At 39.3% G+C, this 18565-nt stretch overlaps 1 protein-coding gene across 1 annotated transcript; it reads right to left on the bottom strand.

The window, feature by feature from the left end:
• Positions 1-6805: 6805 nt before the first annotated feature.
• On the bottom strand, positions 6806-16543 carry hsd11b1la (hydroxysteroid (11-beta) dehydrogenase 1-like a). Its single transcript, XM_089001628.1, has 6 exons — positions 16379-16543; positions 11934-12064; positions 11654-11857; positions 9017-9110; positions 8773-8938; positions 6806-7485 (listed from the first exon to the last, which is right to left on the bottom strand). Exons 1-6 carry the CDS (start codon positions 16461-16463, stop codon positions 7302-7304), a joined length of 864 nt encoding a protein of 287 aa, XP_088857754.1. The 5' UTR covers positions 16464-16543; the 3' UTR covers positions 6806-7301.
• Between the last annotated feature and the right edge of the window lie 2022 nt (positions 16544-18565).

The raw sequence follows: 18565 nt of genomic DNA on the forward strand, positions 1-18565 counted from the left end.
TGTTGAAAACTAAATATAAAACAGAGCATTACACGTTGTCTATTTAAAATGCAGGTGTCAAAGTCAAGGCCCGGAGGCCAAACCTGGCAAGCCACATCATTTTACTTGGCCCGCAAAAGCAAATCGAGCAGGTCAAGTTCCATGATGCTTGCTAAAGTCTGAGCCAAAATTTCAAAATATCGTATATAAATAACAGTCAATTTTTACTTCAAATTAGAAAACTAGTTATTCATTAACTTGTACGCTCTATATGTAATATTTGGAGGGGATTGAACATTCTAATGGTTTCCCCAAATTCATAAGTACAATATGCAATGAGTTTGACACCCTTGACACCACCCCACTTGCAAAAGATACAAAATGCCACGGTGAGACTAATGAATTGAATTAGTGTTGTGGTGTTGTAACCCTATAAACAACATATACAGTGAGACCTTGGCTTACGAACTTAATTGTTTCCCAGACAGAGTGTGTAAGGTGAAAAGTGTGTATCCCAATTTTCTTTCCCCATAGGAAACAATTAAAATGAGAATAATCCGTTCCCAGGTCTCCATAAAATATAATTTTCAACTTAAAGGGCAGTTTCAGAAGGTCCCGCCCCCTTGTTCGTGGTGTCACCCCAAGACGTCTTGCCTTGCTGGAGAATCAAAACAATGGCTTCAGATTGGGAGAATATGCTTTCTTGTTACACATCCAGTTATGAATGTAGCGTATTTTACAAAGATTACAAAGATTCCACCGCATATAGCTATATTTTACGTTTTAACACTCGCGCTGAATATTCCGGAAGTCTTGTTTTTCAGTTGGTGACGAGTCCTCACCCTACGTCACTGAAGGAACGCCCCTGACTGAGAAAGGACTTGCATCACCTCAATGCATTTTGCGGTACTTTGTTTGCTCTAAAAACTTCGTGTTGATCCGTGTTGATGGCGAAATTCGAAGGTAAACACATAAATAACGCAATGGTGATTCGTTGGATGTTACACCGAGACAACTCTATTCGTTGAAAAAAAATCCAAGCTGAAAAATAAAACTATTTCCAACGGAGCTCTGCCGCCATCTTCTGCATTTTCTGTGACACTACACACCAGTCCTAAGCCATCAAAACGACCCAGAAAACCTTCTTTAATCGATTGCAAACATTTATACTTTCCTCTTCAGAACTATTTGAATCATATTCATAACTGGATGTGTAACAAGAAAGCATATTCTCCGAATCTGAAGCCATTGTTTTGATTCTGGAGCAAGGCAAGACGTCTTGGCGTGACGTCACGAACTGGGGGCGGGACTTTCTTAAATCGGCCAATTCGCAGCTCAATTTTTTGCAGATTTTGGACACTTTAAGTCATTTTTATTGGTGTTTTGCATTTGAATAAAAATATCATACCGCGTGTTTTGGGTATTTTAGATGCTATAAAACGTTTTTCTGATGTCAGTTAGGAAACAAAAAAGTGATGTCGGTTGTCCTTTAAGGGTGGAGGTTGTTGTGTTAAGTTCATATCATCTCCTTATTATCTAATTTACAAAAGATTATTTTCTTACAGACAATGGCGTGGTTAGGTGTCCAATTACTTGACATGTTTCGGCGTGTACTTCCGCCTTCGTCAGAGTGTCACGGATGTTGTTGTGATGAGCCTTTTTCAGCTGACACAACAACATCCGTGACACTCTGACGAAAGCTAAAGTACACGCCGAAACATGAAAGGTAATTGAACACCTAAAAACGCCACTGTCTGTAAGAAAAGAATATGTTGTAAATTAGATTAAGGGTGTAGCAAAACATCTAGACAGATAATATTAAAATACTCACTGGGATATATTCTTTATCCTCCGTGGGAAATTGTTACTTCACAACGGCTTCCTGAGAGATTTTGACCAGCTCCATGAATAACCCTACATATATATTCAATGGATACTAGGTGGCCAAGGTGCAGCAGCATGTCCACAGAAGGATTTCATTCTTTAGAATCGTTTTACTTGTGTCATTACTCAACGTTTTTAAAAAGTCCAATATTATGGCAGTGTTATACCCTGCAGCCTGGTTGTAGCTGTTGATTTTGATTGTATCACGCACCAATATCTTGAACCAGCAATTCATTTTCACTCGTAAGTTTTATATTCCAAGTCAACGTATCTGATTATAGTCACATAAAGTATGTGTTGACCGCTGTGTGGGGGATTATGGACCCAGTGTCCTTCACGCATAAAGAAGCGGCACAAGAAATAATCATAAACTCATCTTGCCACGTGGTTCCGAGAGTTGTACAGTACCACCATCATGGATTGCAAACCATATTTAGGATCTGAAACGCAATTGATGGGCGATCATAATAGCAACCCACAGAATGCTTGTGATGTCCCTTTGCGTGTGTGCTTGTAAAAGATTGTTCGGGAATATTTGTTTATTTTGCCCCAATTATTATATTTTTTTCTTTAGATACAGTTGTGCCTTGAGATCTGATTGTAATTACAGCTGATGCTACATTGTTGCAGTTTGGGCTGTGGTTAAAGCGCTATATAAATCAATATGCATTGTATTGTATTGTATAACATCTCAAAACCATGTTTCCCGATACCATTAATCAGTTTTATTCTTATCACCCAATAACAACAACAACAAATGTTTTAACAAGAAAAACAAATAATCCTGGATAAAATACTAATTTATACCAACAAATGCAATGACATAATGAAATACAAACAGCATCTGTTGAATCGCCATTGTTTTGCTCTTTTCAGTTTTGGTTATGTTGTCTGTCCATCATGCCTTGCTGGACCATTTGTGTTCAATCCATTGTTTAAATGGTTGTAGTGCAGTGTCTCAAGAAACGAAAATTCGTGTCACCCCTGTCTCAAGAGGCACCGCAGAGTTTTAGTAGCAACCCCTGATGCTGGAGTTGTTGACATTTGTGAAGTGTTCAATTGCCACCCAGTCAACCGTCTGAGTGTGAATGCTTCTCTGTCTCTTTAAAGGACAACCGACGTCTCCGGACAAGTTGTGTCCATAATTTGTAAAATGGATTCAAATGACTTCTACTGGGCGTATTTTAATAAGATTCCACCGCATATAGCTATATTTTACGTTTTAAGACTCGCGCTGAAAATTCAGGAAGTCTTGTTTTTGAGTTGGTGACGAGTCCGCACGTGACATCAGAAAAGGACCGCCTCCTCACCGTAAAAAAGACGCATTGTAGCATCTTTCCATCACCTCAATGTATTTTGCTGTACTGTTTTTTTTAAACCACGTCTTACACCCAAAAGCCGCCAGCAGAGGGAGGCAAACTCCAGGGAAGGAATGTATCAGCCTGTGGAAACAGGCTGATTCATTCCTCACCGGAGCTGGTCGCCATTTTTCTGCCTCTTTTTGGGTGAGACATTCCCCCCTGTCCGTTTGCCTCAAAATGGCCCAAATAAATTATTTAATCGATTGCAAACATGTATGCTTTGCTCATCAGGACTATTTGAATCATATTCATAACTGGATGTGTAACAAGAAAGCATATTCTCCGAATCTGAAGCCATTGTTTTGATCCACAAGCAATGCAAGATGTCTTGGCGTGACTTTCTGAAAATGCTCTATTCGCAGCTCATTTTTTGGCAGATTTTGGACACTTTAAGTCATTTTTATTGGTGTTTTGCATTTGACTACAAATATCATACTGCATGTTTTGGGTATTTTAGATGCTATAAAACGTTTTTCTGGTGTCAGTTAAAAAACAAAAAAGTGACGTTGGTTGTCCTTTAAGTGTCATGTGATCGGATGGCAAACAGTCTACTGTGTAGTCTTGTTTTTTTTCACCTGAGGTCAGCCGGGATTGGATCGAATTCACTGTGACCCTGAACAGGATGAGTGGCTTAGACTTATACAGTATATGTATGATATGTTACATTTTGAAAGTAACTTGCCCAACAAGGCCAGCTTTAACCATGCCTGTAGGGAGCAATCATAAAAAAAAAATGTTTGACGGCCATGTAGGACACAAATCCATGCAGCAAGTCAAGCTCTATTGACAACACAGAGTAAATATGAGTATCCTAGAACTCGCGTCCTGTCCCCAGCAGTCTGTGCAGGGAGGAGATGGAGATTCTGGAGAGGAGCGTGAGAGGATTTATCACATTGCATTAGGGACACTAATCTGTTGCAGGTGCTTCTAGCTGTTCTCTGAGGCCATGTAGTCTGCCCCCCACTTCACCCTCCATATGGAGCAAGACTTTTTTCCCTCCGGCATCTGAAGAGGGATGAGGCCATCTCCACAATCCTCTCAAATCATCAAACGTGTCAAGATAAGGACAAAGAGAACATGCGTTTGATAAGTCTTCCCCATCAGTCACAGCCACGACAAAATCGCTTTGTTTTTCCTCACTCGAGAGTCCTTGGCCATGATGTTGTTTGCCATTTTGTAACCGATGGCATCTTTGATGCGATTTACCCATAATCCACCCATTTTATACCACCCCTATTACATAAGCATGGACTTATCACCACCGTCAATATTATGCGACAACACTGCAAAACAGTTTCACAGCCTCATCATCTGGAGCTGTTCAAAATCAATATTTATCAACTGAAATAGTTCTTGTGTACATTTTATCTTCATTTTGAGAGCACTTCCTTGACCCTGACAGTATTCATATGTGCAGATGGCTATAGATGTTTTTTCCCAGTCAAATTTTGACCAACAACCATTCAGATTGTTTGATGGGGTTGGTTCAAGAAACAGTCAGATTGATGACAAAGTCATTGTGACGTAGGGTAGCACTTCTGATTTTGAAGGCTCTAGTTATTTTTTTTTTTTTTTTTACTGTTCCGTGGCTTTCATTTCTCTCGTGGGAGGGCATTTCAATACTTATGCTGTAAAACTGCGTACAAACTAAACAAGACAGGAGGGATGAGAGATACAACCCCCAGAATACAGTGAAGGAACATAATTCACACTCTAAATCAATTAAAAATACAATTTTGACATGTCATCGCAAGAACTCTAACCTCATGTGAATTGGAAAAATGCGTTTTGGACAAAGTCATTGAGTGCATGAAACCTTTCAAAAATATCAAATGTACCCTTGCTTTGCACTGTCTCTGTTTATTTTGTGGCAATGATAGCCCTCTCCAGGCATACAGTAGTAGAAGATTAGCTGCTAGCTGCTGAGACTAGTTGATGGGAGGGTTGTGGGTTGGGGGGGTTCTATCAGCAGGGTACAACCGCAAGGATGTAGGACAATAAAGCAAAGACCACCAGGATGGATCGAGCCAACAGCTTCACAGAATGCCTGTGGTGCCTTTGGAAGGAGCGATCAAAGACACAAAAGGAACCCAGTGAGAAAGCCTCTCTCTGCTGGAAGTCTGCAGTCACTACCGTAGCCTGCGTTGGAATGGCAAAACAGAGCAGAGCAGAGATTTGAAGGATCCAGGGATGGAGAAAAAGGAAAGCGGGAAGGGGAGAACTGATACAATTAGGGAGGTTTTCTCACAATTCAAATGAGAACAACGTTGATGTTGAATAAATCACTTTTTCTTTATTGTATCAATTTTAAATCCATTACGATTTGTGTGTTTGTATGCGTGCGTGTGTGTGTGTGTGTGTGTGTGTGTGTGTGTGTGTGTGTGTGTGTGTGTGTGTGTGTGTGTGTGTGTGTGTGTGTGTGTGTGTGTGTTGGGGGGGGGGGGGGGGGGTGTATGACGCACAGTGCCTTTGAAATTGTAGAAAATGTAGTTCCGCTCTGTGATTTTGATTATTGTATCGTAGTTGCAAAGAATTGTGTATGAACAATTTCAATGGAAGATGGGCTGGGATAAAATTAGTTTTCTTCGCGTTCTGGCCTTCAGGCAGTTTTTTCATTACCAATTTGCTCATTTCTACTTGGAATTTGCTGCTGGAATGTGACACCGACTGTGTTGCTTTTGTTATTGCCTGAGCTTGAAAACAAAAATGACTGAAAATGAAATGTAAACCTGCACCCTGTGAAAATATTTCACTGCCTTGGTACTACTGCCCCCGCGTGGATTCAAAAAGTTATACTCAAGGTATACAAATGTATACTGGAGAAACCAGTCTTACATGGACATCGACACCCGTACTGATAGTTTTATGAGTACAGTACTGCGTGACATTGCACGGTGCTAGCACAAAGCTAACCGTAACCAAACGCACACCTGGTTTTAGTTGGAACGTTTTCATGGAAGTTACACTCCTAAAATTTGGAAGTTCCACTCTACCTAGGAACTCAAAGGTTATTTTACAAGTTTAATGTGATATTGGAACGTCGAAGTGACGTTGCAACGTGGGTATTTTGGGAACTTCCAGGCGATTTTCAAACTTTTAAGGTTCAGATGCAGCTCAACTTATGGTGGAACGTGAATAAATAAGACAACAGCGACACCTAGTATACATTTTCACATTACATGTATTTTTATTTTACTCAAACTAATGCAGTGTAATGATGAATTGCCTACCTGTTTTTTTGAGGGATGGAAGAAACAAAAAGTGAAACCTGTCCCAAAAAATTCCAGACTTCCAATTTCAATGTATGTCCCCAAAAATAAATACATTAAAAAATATATACATAAGACTTCTGGAAATTTGGAACTTTGTAGTAATGCTAAATGAAAATATATTTAAATGCTGTTATTTGCAGTTGTTATAAAGCAAAAGGTTTGAGATACTTTTACTCATCCATTACTTAAAGCGATATAAATCTGAACCTCTTTAACTTTCAATCGAGGAACCCTGTTAATCAGTGCTTTAACCCGCATTGCTCGCTTTGTTAGAAATTGTAACGAATAAGAGATGACAAGCGAGTATAATTCCGTTGGCATCTTTTTATTTGACTCTTCCAGCATTTCTGTCATTAGTAACAAGAAGCAGATTCTTCCACTTTACAACCACCAAGTATTTTTCCAGTTTGCCTCTCTGGCAACATGCCTCAGCATGCCACTTCGGCATAAACTGAGAAAAAAATGAGTGCCCCATGGCTTTTGATTAAGATAATTTGTCTTGGCTTGAGGTTTGGGAGAACAAACTGCAATTTTGTCCCTGGCTCTGTACGCAAAGCTTGATGTTGAACAAGAGCTCACTTTGTGCACACAATATTTTGGAGCATGATCTCTTTGCGTGTGAGGAATGTAGTAATAATGCAAACATTTCAAAAGATCAATGAATTGGTCATGTTTAATCCACCATAAAAAAAGACAAAATGGTAACACATGAGAACACATCTTAAATATTTGTTAAAAATCCTAAACCACAACTAAAAGTGAGGGCAGTCGTGACCCTAATTTATGACATTTTTTAAATATTTTTTTATGGCTTGTAGCCGTAGGACTTTTGTATGAAGTAGTCCCTGATATCGGGAAAGAAGTCTCTTACAAGGGTCATGATGTAAGTGTACCAAGGATAGAAGAGTTCGCGCTGTCTGGTTGCTCCTGTCTTGATGATATTCAGTGCCGCTTCAGTGGCTGGGTATGCTGGTACGTGACTCACGTCCCTAAAACACACCCAAACAAATTAATCACAGTGGATCCAATATGAAAACACATTCATTTCCTGAAATAGTGTCTGATTGAGTGCTTGTCTGTACATCATTTGGTGTCTGCTGAAAGAGCTACTGCACCACGCTGGCTGATTCAGACTTTTTTTTCATACTTTTTTTGTTTATTCTGGAATAGTCCCGACGATGTGTGATTTTTCTTTATCTGCACTATAACTCTACACGACGGGTAGTAATTGTTGTCAAAGAAGCTAATTTGTTTTCTTTGTAGTATTAACCTTCTCTCGAGTGCTGCTTTTTATATGACTGAAAGTCACACCCTACTATAATTTATGGGATTATGAATTGCCAGAATAAAGTTATATGATCTGTACAAAATACAATGCAATACATGCATATTGGCTTATATAGCGCTTTAACAGCGAAAGCTGGAACAAAACACTAACACCGAAAAAAGGGAAATGCTGCCCCCTCGTGGAAAACCTGGTCAAGTTCTAAGGCACCACTGAATTCATCACTGTCAGAAGTGATTTTTGTTGACGTGCTGATACTAGTGATGGGAAAATGAAGCCTTGTGAAACACTTCTCATTATATTTTTTTAGCCCTGCTGGTGGTGCTCTTGGTTTGAATGTAATAGTGCAAAGGAAATGTCTTTTAAAACAATCACGGTATCTTTAAATCAAGAGTGCCATCTCGAGGAGTCAAAAACGATCACAAGTGCTTCATGATGCTTCATTTTCCCATCACTGACTCGCCTCGCCTGCTTGTTTGATATCACAGACGGCTTGTAAGATAAGATAAGATAAGATAAGAAGATCAGAGCAGTGTTTAGTATTTCTGCACAATAGGTGGCAGTATGCAACAAAGAGACAAGTGTGTGTGTGTGTGTGTGTGTGTGTGTGTGTGTGTGTGTGTGTGTGTGTGTGTGTGTGTGTGTGTGTGTGTGTGCGCGTGCGTGCGTGCGCGCGCGCGTGTGTGTGTGTGTGTGTGTGTGTGTGTGTGTGTGTGTGTGTGTGTGTGTGTGTGTGTGTGTGTGTGTGTGGAAAAAGCTGTTTGAGGAGTCAGATAGAGTGATATAAATTCCACAATGTTTGACATTTGACATGTCTTTTTTAGGCCGCTTGATGGATTATGAATGACAGACTGGCAACAATTTCTAATTTGCGCATCTCTGTCAATTTGTCCCATTGCACTGTGAACATTGACCAGTTTTAATTTAAACCGCTTCAACAATGGATGATAGCGTGCTCCCATCAGTCAACGTGCTTCCAAAAAAAACTTACTTGACCATCTCCATAGCTGATTCTGTGTCAACGAGGCCCAGTGTACACGTCGTGATGGATATGTTGCTGCTCTTCATGGCCAGCTCATGAGTCAGGGCCCCAAAGAAACCATTCAAGGCAAATTTTGTTGATATGTAAGGAGCTACAAAGGGACTGGTCAATTTACCTGTTGGGGTATTAACAACAGTCTTGTTAAAATAAGTCACAATTGTGATTATTAGGTCAAATGTCGATGCAAACTTACCTAAAAGAGACGAAACAACTATGACGGAGCCTTTACTTTGCTCTAGGGAGGGGAGGGCTTTCCAGGTCATCTGAGCGTAACTGAAGAAGTTGACCTTTGGGAGGGACACAGAAACATACAGGAGGATTTCACAACGGCTAATAAAGTATTTGTAAATTGAATCATAAATTAGGTTCAAAATATTTTGTACGCGTTTTAAGATAAGACTGGTCAAAAAAAAATTGTAATTCCAAGTAAACTTTTGTAGATTACCCTTTTTTATGCACTCATTTCAAATCTACCATTGTTTTTTTGGTTGTTTTTTTTTTTTTTTTGCTAGCACACTGGTGTCAAACTGATCATTTCCTCTGGAGTGTCATTGTAATGTAAGGAATGTAAAATGTAATGAAATCCTCCACCCTGTCATTTGTAAAACTCATTTGAAGACACGTTTTTTCATTGTTTGGCTTTTCACCAAGCATGTGACTGACGGTGCGCAATAGTTTTCTGGTCTCTGCTGTACATGTGTTAGTACAGAGGGTCCTCGGTTTACGAACACCTTGCCTTACGGATTTTTCGGTTTACGTACGTTAAATTTATGAAAATTAAACCTTGGAATGCACACTACTTTTCGGGATACACATGGAGCGCCGCCCCACCATGGCTGGCGGAGTAATCTTCGGCGGAAGAACACCAAAGCACACGACTGAACAGCGCCCCAGCCGGCCTACCTTTCCAAACCCCCTTTCTCTGAATGCACACGTCGATCATCTTCACGGATTTTGTTACAGATACTTTTGCTGTTATGGGAGCGAAAAAGACCCCACCACAGGCTCGTGAAGAAGACACAAAACAAAACAAAATTACAGTCGAGGAGAAGAAGGAGATCATTGAGAAACACAAACGAGGTGTGCGTTTGTCTGATTTAACAGCCCAGTAACAATATGCTAAGTTGCGTGTGTTGCTAAAGGTGTTTCCGTGCTGTCAAAGCAACGGTCTGGGGCAATAGAAGAGGTTGAAAAACTTCTGTTAATTTGGATTAACGAAAAGCAGCTAGCCACCGACAGCGTGAATAAAGCAATTATATCTGACAAAGCACGGCTAATTCACTCTGATATCGTCATGCGGCAACCTGGAAGTTCGCCGTTTATTGGCCGTTTATTAAGGGATCATTCCTCGAAATGGTAAAAGAAGAAGGCTACGTTCCTCAGCAAGTATTTAATGCAGATGAGACCGGCCTTTTTTGGAAAAAGATGCCTAACCAGACTTTCATAACACAGGAAGAGAAGTCTGAACCCCATTCCATCAAGCCATCAACGACCATCACAAAGGTAAATTAAACGACTTTATTTTTTTAGTACAGTTTATTTCATTAATTACAGTCCTTATAGAATGTGACTCCTTTCAAGCAGCAATTCTCTCCAACCTGCCACTCCATTCCATCAAGCCATTAACGACCATCACAAAGGTAAATAAAACGACTTTATATATTATACAGTGCACTGTATTTCTGTCATGACAATACAATAGCACATTTATTATACATAGAATAAGGTATATTGTTTGTAGTTGTCAGGCTTATTTAATTTTTGGGATACACACTTTTCGCCTTCCACACTCTGTCTGGGAACCACTTAAAGGACAACCGACGTCTCCGGACAAGTTGTGTCCATAATTTGTAAAATGGCTTCAAATGACTTCTACTGAGCGTATTCCACCGCATATAGCTATAGTTTAAGTTTTAAGACTCGCTCTGAATATGTTTTTGAGTCGGTGACAAGTCCATACGTGACGTCACGAAAGGACCGCCCCCTGACCGAAAAAAGACACATTGTAGCAGTCCTTCCATCACGTCAATGTTTTTTACTGTACATGTTTGGTCTGAGAACCGTGTTGCACCCAAAAGCCGCCAGAAGAGGGCATCCAAGCTACATATAAGGAATTTAACAGCCTGTGGAAGCGGAGGTGGGCAATAGAGGTCGCCATTTTGTGCCTCTTTTTTTGGTTGAGAGATTTTCGCCCAATGTTGCCTCAAAATGACACACATAATTCTTTAATCGATTGCAAACATGTATGCTTTCCTCTTCAGAACTATTTGAATCATAGTCATAACTGGATGTGTAACAAGAAAGCATATTCTCCGAATCTGAAGCCATTGTTTTGATTCACAAGCAATGCAAGATGTCTTGGCGTGACGTAACGAACTGGGGGCGGGACTTTCTGAAAATGCCCAATTCGCAGCTCAATTTTTTGCAGATTTTGGACACTTTAAGTCATTTTTATTGGTGTTTTGCATTTGAGTAAAAATATCAGACTGCGTTTTTTGGGTATTTTAGATGCTATAAAACGTTTTTCTGATGTCAGTTAAAAAACAAAAAAGTGACGTCGGTTGTCCTTTAAGTGCATAAGCCAAGGTCCCAGTGTATTATTAATTTATGCTTTAATTGACTGTCACACTCTTGGTCAGTTTATCATTGTTATTTGATGTTCTACGTAAAGGGCTTTGCCACAGCTCAAATTGAATTTTGGTAGTTGGGGTAACCGTGATTTTATTTTTTCACCTCAACCTAAAACGCACCCTTAAAACTTCAGAAATCATTGCTGCTCTTAATCTAATTTATGTCAAGGCCATTTTTTTGTTGCGATGTCATAGATTACCTTCATCAGCCACCTGACATGCTCAATATCTCCCTCCCACATGCTGAAGGGGCTTGGTCCGATGTGGTTTAGAACGAGGTAGTCCAGACCTCCGAGTTGGTCTAGAGCAAAGTCTACGGCCTTCTCTGGGTCAGAGTCACTGCCCATGTCTGCTGCTATGTAGAGGACTTTCTGAGCACCCAGGCTAAGGCACTTTTCCGCCACCTAAAGGCCACAAAATAACAGTTGACAACTCATTGTCCCTAAATAAATAAAATCAAAAAACAAAATGTTGACCAACCTGCTGTAATACTTTCTCCCTCCTCGCCGTAATGACGATCTGGGCGCCAAATTTAGCATAGTGATAGGCCATTTCTTCGCCAATACCAGTGCTAGCCCCTGTCACTAAGACCTTGGCACCTCGGAGAGATTCTGGAAGAGTATACAAAATAAAGTAGTATAACACATTTCCATCAAAAAGTATATGTTTCAGTTCAATACAGTGTACATTCCGTTTAAGGTTTATAGAGAATAGACAGAATCGAAGTTATCATATTTAAAAGTTTCATCCTGTTGTAACACAATGGTTTCTTGTGCACTTTGATAAGAACAAGAAACAGCCCGCCAAATTGTCATCCTCGAGGAATAAATTGAGCCTTGGTTGGAAAGGAGTATTTGTTGATACCCAATCCAGAGCGGAAGGGAGTAATTGGTACACTCTTGTACAAGAAGAGCTCATTAGCCAGGTTACAAATCTATCGGTTCATGGAAAGGCCACACATTAAAATGTCTATGTTCTGTTGGTTTATGGATTTTGGTGCATGGGACGTCCAGTGGTGTGGTATTCAAATCAAGAAGGCTGTGTTTATATATATATATATATCAGTGACGTGCGGTGAGGTTCATGAGGTTCATGGCTGGTGAGGCACTGACGTCATCGATGATGTCACCGCTCGTCTCTACTTGAACGGTAAATGTGAAAATTCAGCGATTTTGAAAAAAATCCTAAAACGGTGAAGTTAAATGGACAAGAACTTTAAAGTACAAATCACTAAATACATCTAACTGTTCAATTTATTTTTTCATTTGATATTTCCATGACAGCTTTCCATGACGACAGGTGAGGCACTGCCTCACCTGCCTCCACTGACTGCACGTCACTGATATATATATATATATATATATATATATATATATATATATATATATATATATATATATATCACTTACATTTGCATATACTCTCAATAAATAGCTTGGCAGAGGGCTGCATAGGTTGGGCATCGGTCAGCTGAGATAGGCTTCGGAACACTGGCGGTTCTGGTGATGATTAAGCAATTCAGATAAGGAATAGATGAAATAAGAATATTCTTTAGAATTATTTTTTTTTTGGTCTGGTATGATCGCTTAAAATGAATGAAATTTCCCTCCGTATTTCTCTACGGATGCCATTTTCAAAATGAATTAGTGGAAGGCAGTCCTTTTCCTTGGAAGAAAAACTTTGATCTTAAATGCTCTGATCTCTAATGAGCACAGGCTATCAATGACTAGCCACTGTGTTTTCTTGCGGTCTGGACCGAGCACTGAACCTAATTTAATTTGTTTCCTTTTACGTTCCCATTCCACCCTCCCATGGTTTCGTTTCAATGCTCGTGAACGCCACATTCCTAATGCATCTTGTTATGGCCTGAGTCACAAGCATGTCAAATAAGGAACGATTACACACAAACTCTGTACCTCTCTTTGCAAACTCTTCCGCAGGGGAAAACATTAACGTTTTGCTGATGACACGCAATGGTAACTTGGGCTCCAAGCATAAATATGCTGTTGAGTGTCCACTTGTATTATGCGGCTTCCTTTGACCCAAAATTTATCGGAAGAGGATGTACACTAATTGCTCCGAGGGGGGCTCAGGGTGGAACAACCACAATACATAATTTTACTTGACTATATATAAATGTACTGTGTAATAATATCACTCAATTATACAATAATCATCATCATCATCATCATCATCATCATACATTTTATTTTAAGCGCCTTTCGAAGCTCTCAAGGACACTTTACAGTCACAGACAAGCATAGGTAATATAATAAATAAAATACAATCACAAATAGAATACAATAAGTAAAATACAGTGATAAATAGAAACATCAGAAATATAATATTCATCCTTCATCATTGATAAGCCTGTTGATCATATACACAGTATACAGCACAGGAGTCGATAGACTTTTTTTGCTGTTGTTTTATCCCCACTTTCTTCTTGATTAATCCGTTTTAAATTAGCTGTTATGTGTTTTCCAGCCTCCTTTTATGTGATAAGATGAGGAGTCAAACTCGACAAAATATAACAGTTGTCAGCTTGGCTAAGTTTAGCTAATCGGGCACTGACTTTGTCAAACATTAGCCTCAAGGCTAGATAGCGGTTAGCATGGTTGACTCAGCTGTTATTCTCAGTGACATGCAGTCAGGGGAGGCAGGTGAGGCTGTGCCTCACCTGTCATCATGGAGATATCAAATGACAAAATAAATAAAACAGTTATATTTATTTTGTGATTTCGACTTTAACGTTCTTTTCCATTTAACTTCACTATTTTTAGATTTTTTTTTTTAAATCGCTGAATTTTCACATTTACCGTTCAAATACTAAGTAAAGACGAGCGGTGAGGCACCAGCCGGCTGAGCCTCACCATGAATTGCGCAATCACTATGCTAACTGTGCTGGCTTGCTCTGCAGTGAGACCGCATTGCTGTCCCTCTGCATATCGCCATTAAAGTGTTCAAAAGCTTTTAGTATATGAACTAAATTTCTACACTTTAGTTGATGTATATAATGTACTACAGTGTTTATTTTATTTTGATCAAAACTATGTGCATAGGTGAGACACACAGTTCTCCTGCCTCATGACAGGGGGCCCTGGTGATTAGAAATTCTTCTTGTGACTCCTCGGCTGCAGAATAATTAATAATTAGTGACAGCAAGCTAGAGTAAACAGTTTGCAAGTTAAGTGCAACCATCCAGTCATTTTTTTCGTGTTGCTTGGCCTTATTTTCAGAATGGAGGATTACATATCTAAATTGAAAGATTTTACTAAACTGGACTTTCAATGGAAGCAGGAGATAATTAAAGGAAGACCAACACCGGACTTTATAGCTCACAAACGGTGAGGGATGAATGTAAATCTCCTGGACAGCTTCTCAGCGTTTTGGCCAAGAAGGATCTCATTGAAACTATTCCTGAAGCGACAAAGTTGCTCCAGCTACTACAGCATCAGTGGAGCGGTCATTCTCTGCACTGAAAAGACTGAAAACATACAGTCGGAACAGAACTGATCAAGGATGACTTTCTTCACTGGCAGTGATCTCCATTGAGACAGAGAGACTTGGACTTCATTTATAAGTCAAGGTAACACGATAATAATGTTTTTTTAATTCTTTTTTTCTCTGCTACAGTTTGTATACAGTATATAAAGAATGTTAACATGACATTTTAAACACAACATGTTAACTGTTGCCAATCAAATGGTGAATAAGCTATTCTGTGGAGTTCATATGTTTGTAAATTTGACTGTGATGACGTCAGTGCCTCACCAGCCATGAACCTCACCGCACGTCACTGGTTATTCTACATTTCTGACATGGGTGTACTTTTAATGTACCACCACGACAACAACTTATCGATATCCAACATAGAATGTATGTTTTATAAATATTAAGTGTGCTGAATGAAAATGAACATTTTTCAACATAAATAAATATACCCATATGTACTTACTGTATGCGTAGTATGCCACACATGTTTTCTAACTTTGCTAGGCAAACATTGCTAGGCATTAAACATTACAATTCAACAAAATTTCCAGAACAAACTCAAATGTGAACCCCACATCGGATTAAAAAAAAAGCCACTTTACTTATTTATGAAAGTCACCACTTGTATCTTTAATTTGAAATTTGTGCTTCCTGCGAAAGGTGAATTGCAACTTTGGCACACCAGCCAGACAGGCACAGGAATTTATGAATTGTTGAAGTTGCTACAGGTAATGATCAAATTGACTGTCAAACAAAACATCTCAACAGGGCAACTTGTCAAAACATGCCAAACCTGTCTATTGGCAATGCAATACATACTGGTAATTATAATATGTGTTCAGAAAGGCAGTGTGCACTGACCGTATATTATTTACAGACTACAGACTACAGGATGCGCATAAATAATCTGGACGGAAAAATATGTGAATTAAAAAAATGCACAGCGATTTTCAGAACACTTATGATCAAGTGATAAGAATGAACATGTAAATTGGGTAAAAAAATATATATTTTGGGGGGTGTCAAAATTGTATTTGATTCATGCACTGTAAAATAACTTCAATATTGTCGTGAACAGTAGTAAAGATGTTTTGTTACATAACACAACTGGGGAGAGCATTGCTTTACTGTTTACGGTGCTTTACTTTTTATAACATCCACTATTGCATCCAATTTCTTCTCGTGTCTTGGAATGTTTAAACCACAATAAGTTGCAAATGCATTCCAATGTGAACTTTTTTTTAAAAAACTATCGAGCCTCAAATCATAATTCATATGTAAATAGAAAGTGTAGTTTTATACTGTTCATTGCTCATAACAACATGCAATCACTCATAACAGCATTGGTTAAAAGCCCCACATTTCATTCGAGTTAAAACAAAAAGTAATTAATTAACATCATTTCTTTACATGAGGTGTGCAGACCTTACCCGCATTAAAGGTGGGCGCGTTCCACTTGGCAGCGAGCAGAGCCACGGCAACACTCGTGAGCAACACTTGAGTCAACGTTTTCATGTTGTAAACTAATTATAATTTAGATTAGGTCGGCGAGAAAAAACACCCAACTGACTAAAGTACCTTGCACGAGAAGTGAATAGCAAATCTAGGGCAGTGTTTACGTGAGCCCTCCCCTTTTGGCATGTGCAAAAGGGTGGGTGTTGCGTAGGTTTGATAATTTAATTTTCTGGCAAAAAAACAGCTAGTTATCAAGGTGAAAGTAGTTTTCTGTTTTTAAAATAGCTGTATTGTTGTGTAAGTTTTTCATTATCGTGACGTAAAACGTTTTATAGCACAAGTGCAAACTGGCCCGTGTAGGTGCGAAGTGTACTCAGAGGCCTACGTTGGCCGATTGCGTAATGCTACGGCAGAATCAATCCCGACAAAACTGAATTACCCTTTATGAAACGAAAGTCAGGAAGTGCCCCGTGGTTCGTTCGTTCAAATTATATCAAGACTCGAACATTTGTATAATTGAAAAAAAAAACCTATAGCACAAAAGTATACTTTATTAGTCACTGTAAAGATAATAACTGTACTTTGAATATTACGGATCATTAAATTAGAATAATAAAATGACTTTATTATACAGTACAGTTTATTTCTTTAATTACAATCCAATAGCACATTTATTATACATAAAATAAAGTATATTTTGTGTAGTTTTAAAGCTTATTTAGTAGAAAATTATGTTTTATGGGGACCTGGGAACGGATACTAATTTTTAATGGTTTCTTATGGGAAATAAATGTTCGGCAGACGAACTTTTCGCCTTATATAAACTTTCTGGGAACCAATTAAGGTCGTACCTGAGGTTTCACTGAACATATTACTTAACTGCGGATCAGTTGTATCATTGTTGATTATTGGTTGTCAGCCACTCCCAGGGCACATATAGCCCAAGAAAATCACGTTCACACTGACACCTACTTTACTGTTGTTTTCTGTTCAATCTTCTGTAAACTGTAAAGGTGCCCGGGTGGTCGACTGATTAGCGCATCGGCCTCACAATGTAGACGCGTAAGAGTTTGATTCTGGCTGCTCCACTTCCCGTGTTGAGTTTGCACGTTCTCCCCTTGTGTGGGGTTTCTCCACGTATTCCCACATTATAAAAATACGTGTAGCGGGTTGATTAAAGACTCTAAAATTTAGTCTAAATTTTCCTTAAGTGTGAGTGTTAGTGTGGATGGTTGTTCTTCTACTTGCCCCCTGCGATTGGCTGGCAACTACTAGTTCAGGGTGTACCCACTGCCCAGATAATCGGATCAGAAAATGGATGGGTGGATGTTCTGTTACGTGCTTTGGTACAGATACAGTTGTTGTAAAAGCACTGTATAAATAAAGAGCAGTCGATCTATCTGTCTATGTAGGGGGTTAGAAACGACCTCTGTTATTGCATGTTAGTCGATTAGACTACCAAGTCAGGAGAGGGCGCTACGCGCCTATGAATGGAACAGAGGAAGGCGATGTAGGCTCAGCTCACGCATGCGCAGTTGTCATAAATGCCGTTGTGTGAAGCTGATTAACACGGTTGTCTCGTGTCGTCTTTCCTCTTCGTTCACAGTGCTACCTGCCTGTGAAGCGCTTTGGACCGACCCAGGTATCCCCTAGGCCTGAGGCCGGTTACAGCTACCTAATCAAAATTAACTTGAGGTAACATATTTATTGGTTTAAAACACAGCATGCTTGCTAACCAGCTACTGGCTTTGCAGTTAGCAAAGGTACCACAAATTGAACACACTCCAACCATTCCACAACCACGACTTGTACACCATCTCAAAGTCATGTGACCGAAAAATAAACATTTGAGTGCCCCGTGGTCTGCCAAGCACAGAATTAAGGATATACCACGTATTATACCTAAATCCGAGATGCCAGCGAGTACTTTTGTGACAAATTACGACCACACAAACCGATTACGTTCCATTATTCTCACCCGTAAACTCGTGTAATAAATTACATTGTACCATGTTGAAAATATGCATTGTCGAACACTGCAAATTCTGAGAATAAATGGAAAAATATCGCGTGTCGTTTAATTTGCAAAACCTATTTTTTTAAATATAGCGGGGTTTGTTAAGCAGTAAAAAAAGAAACGGACATTTGTAATGCACAACGAT

This window comes from Hippocampus bargibanti, linkage group LG07 (genome assembly GCF_051943395.1).
Source record: "Hippocampus bargibanti isolate YZ-2025 linkage group LG07, ASM5194339v1, whole genome shotgun sequence".
In the NCBI taxonomy this organism is placed as follows: domain Eukaryota; kingdom Metazoa; phylum Chordata; class Actinopteri; order Syngnathiformes; family Syngnathidae; genus Hippocampus; species Hippocampus bargibanti.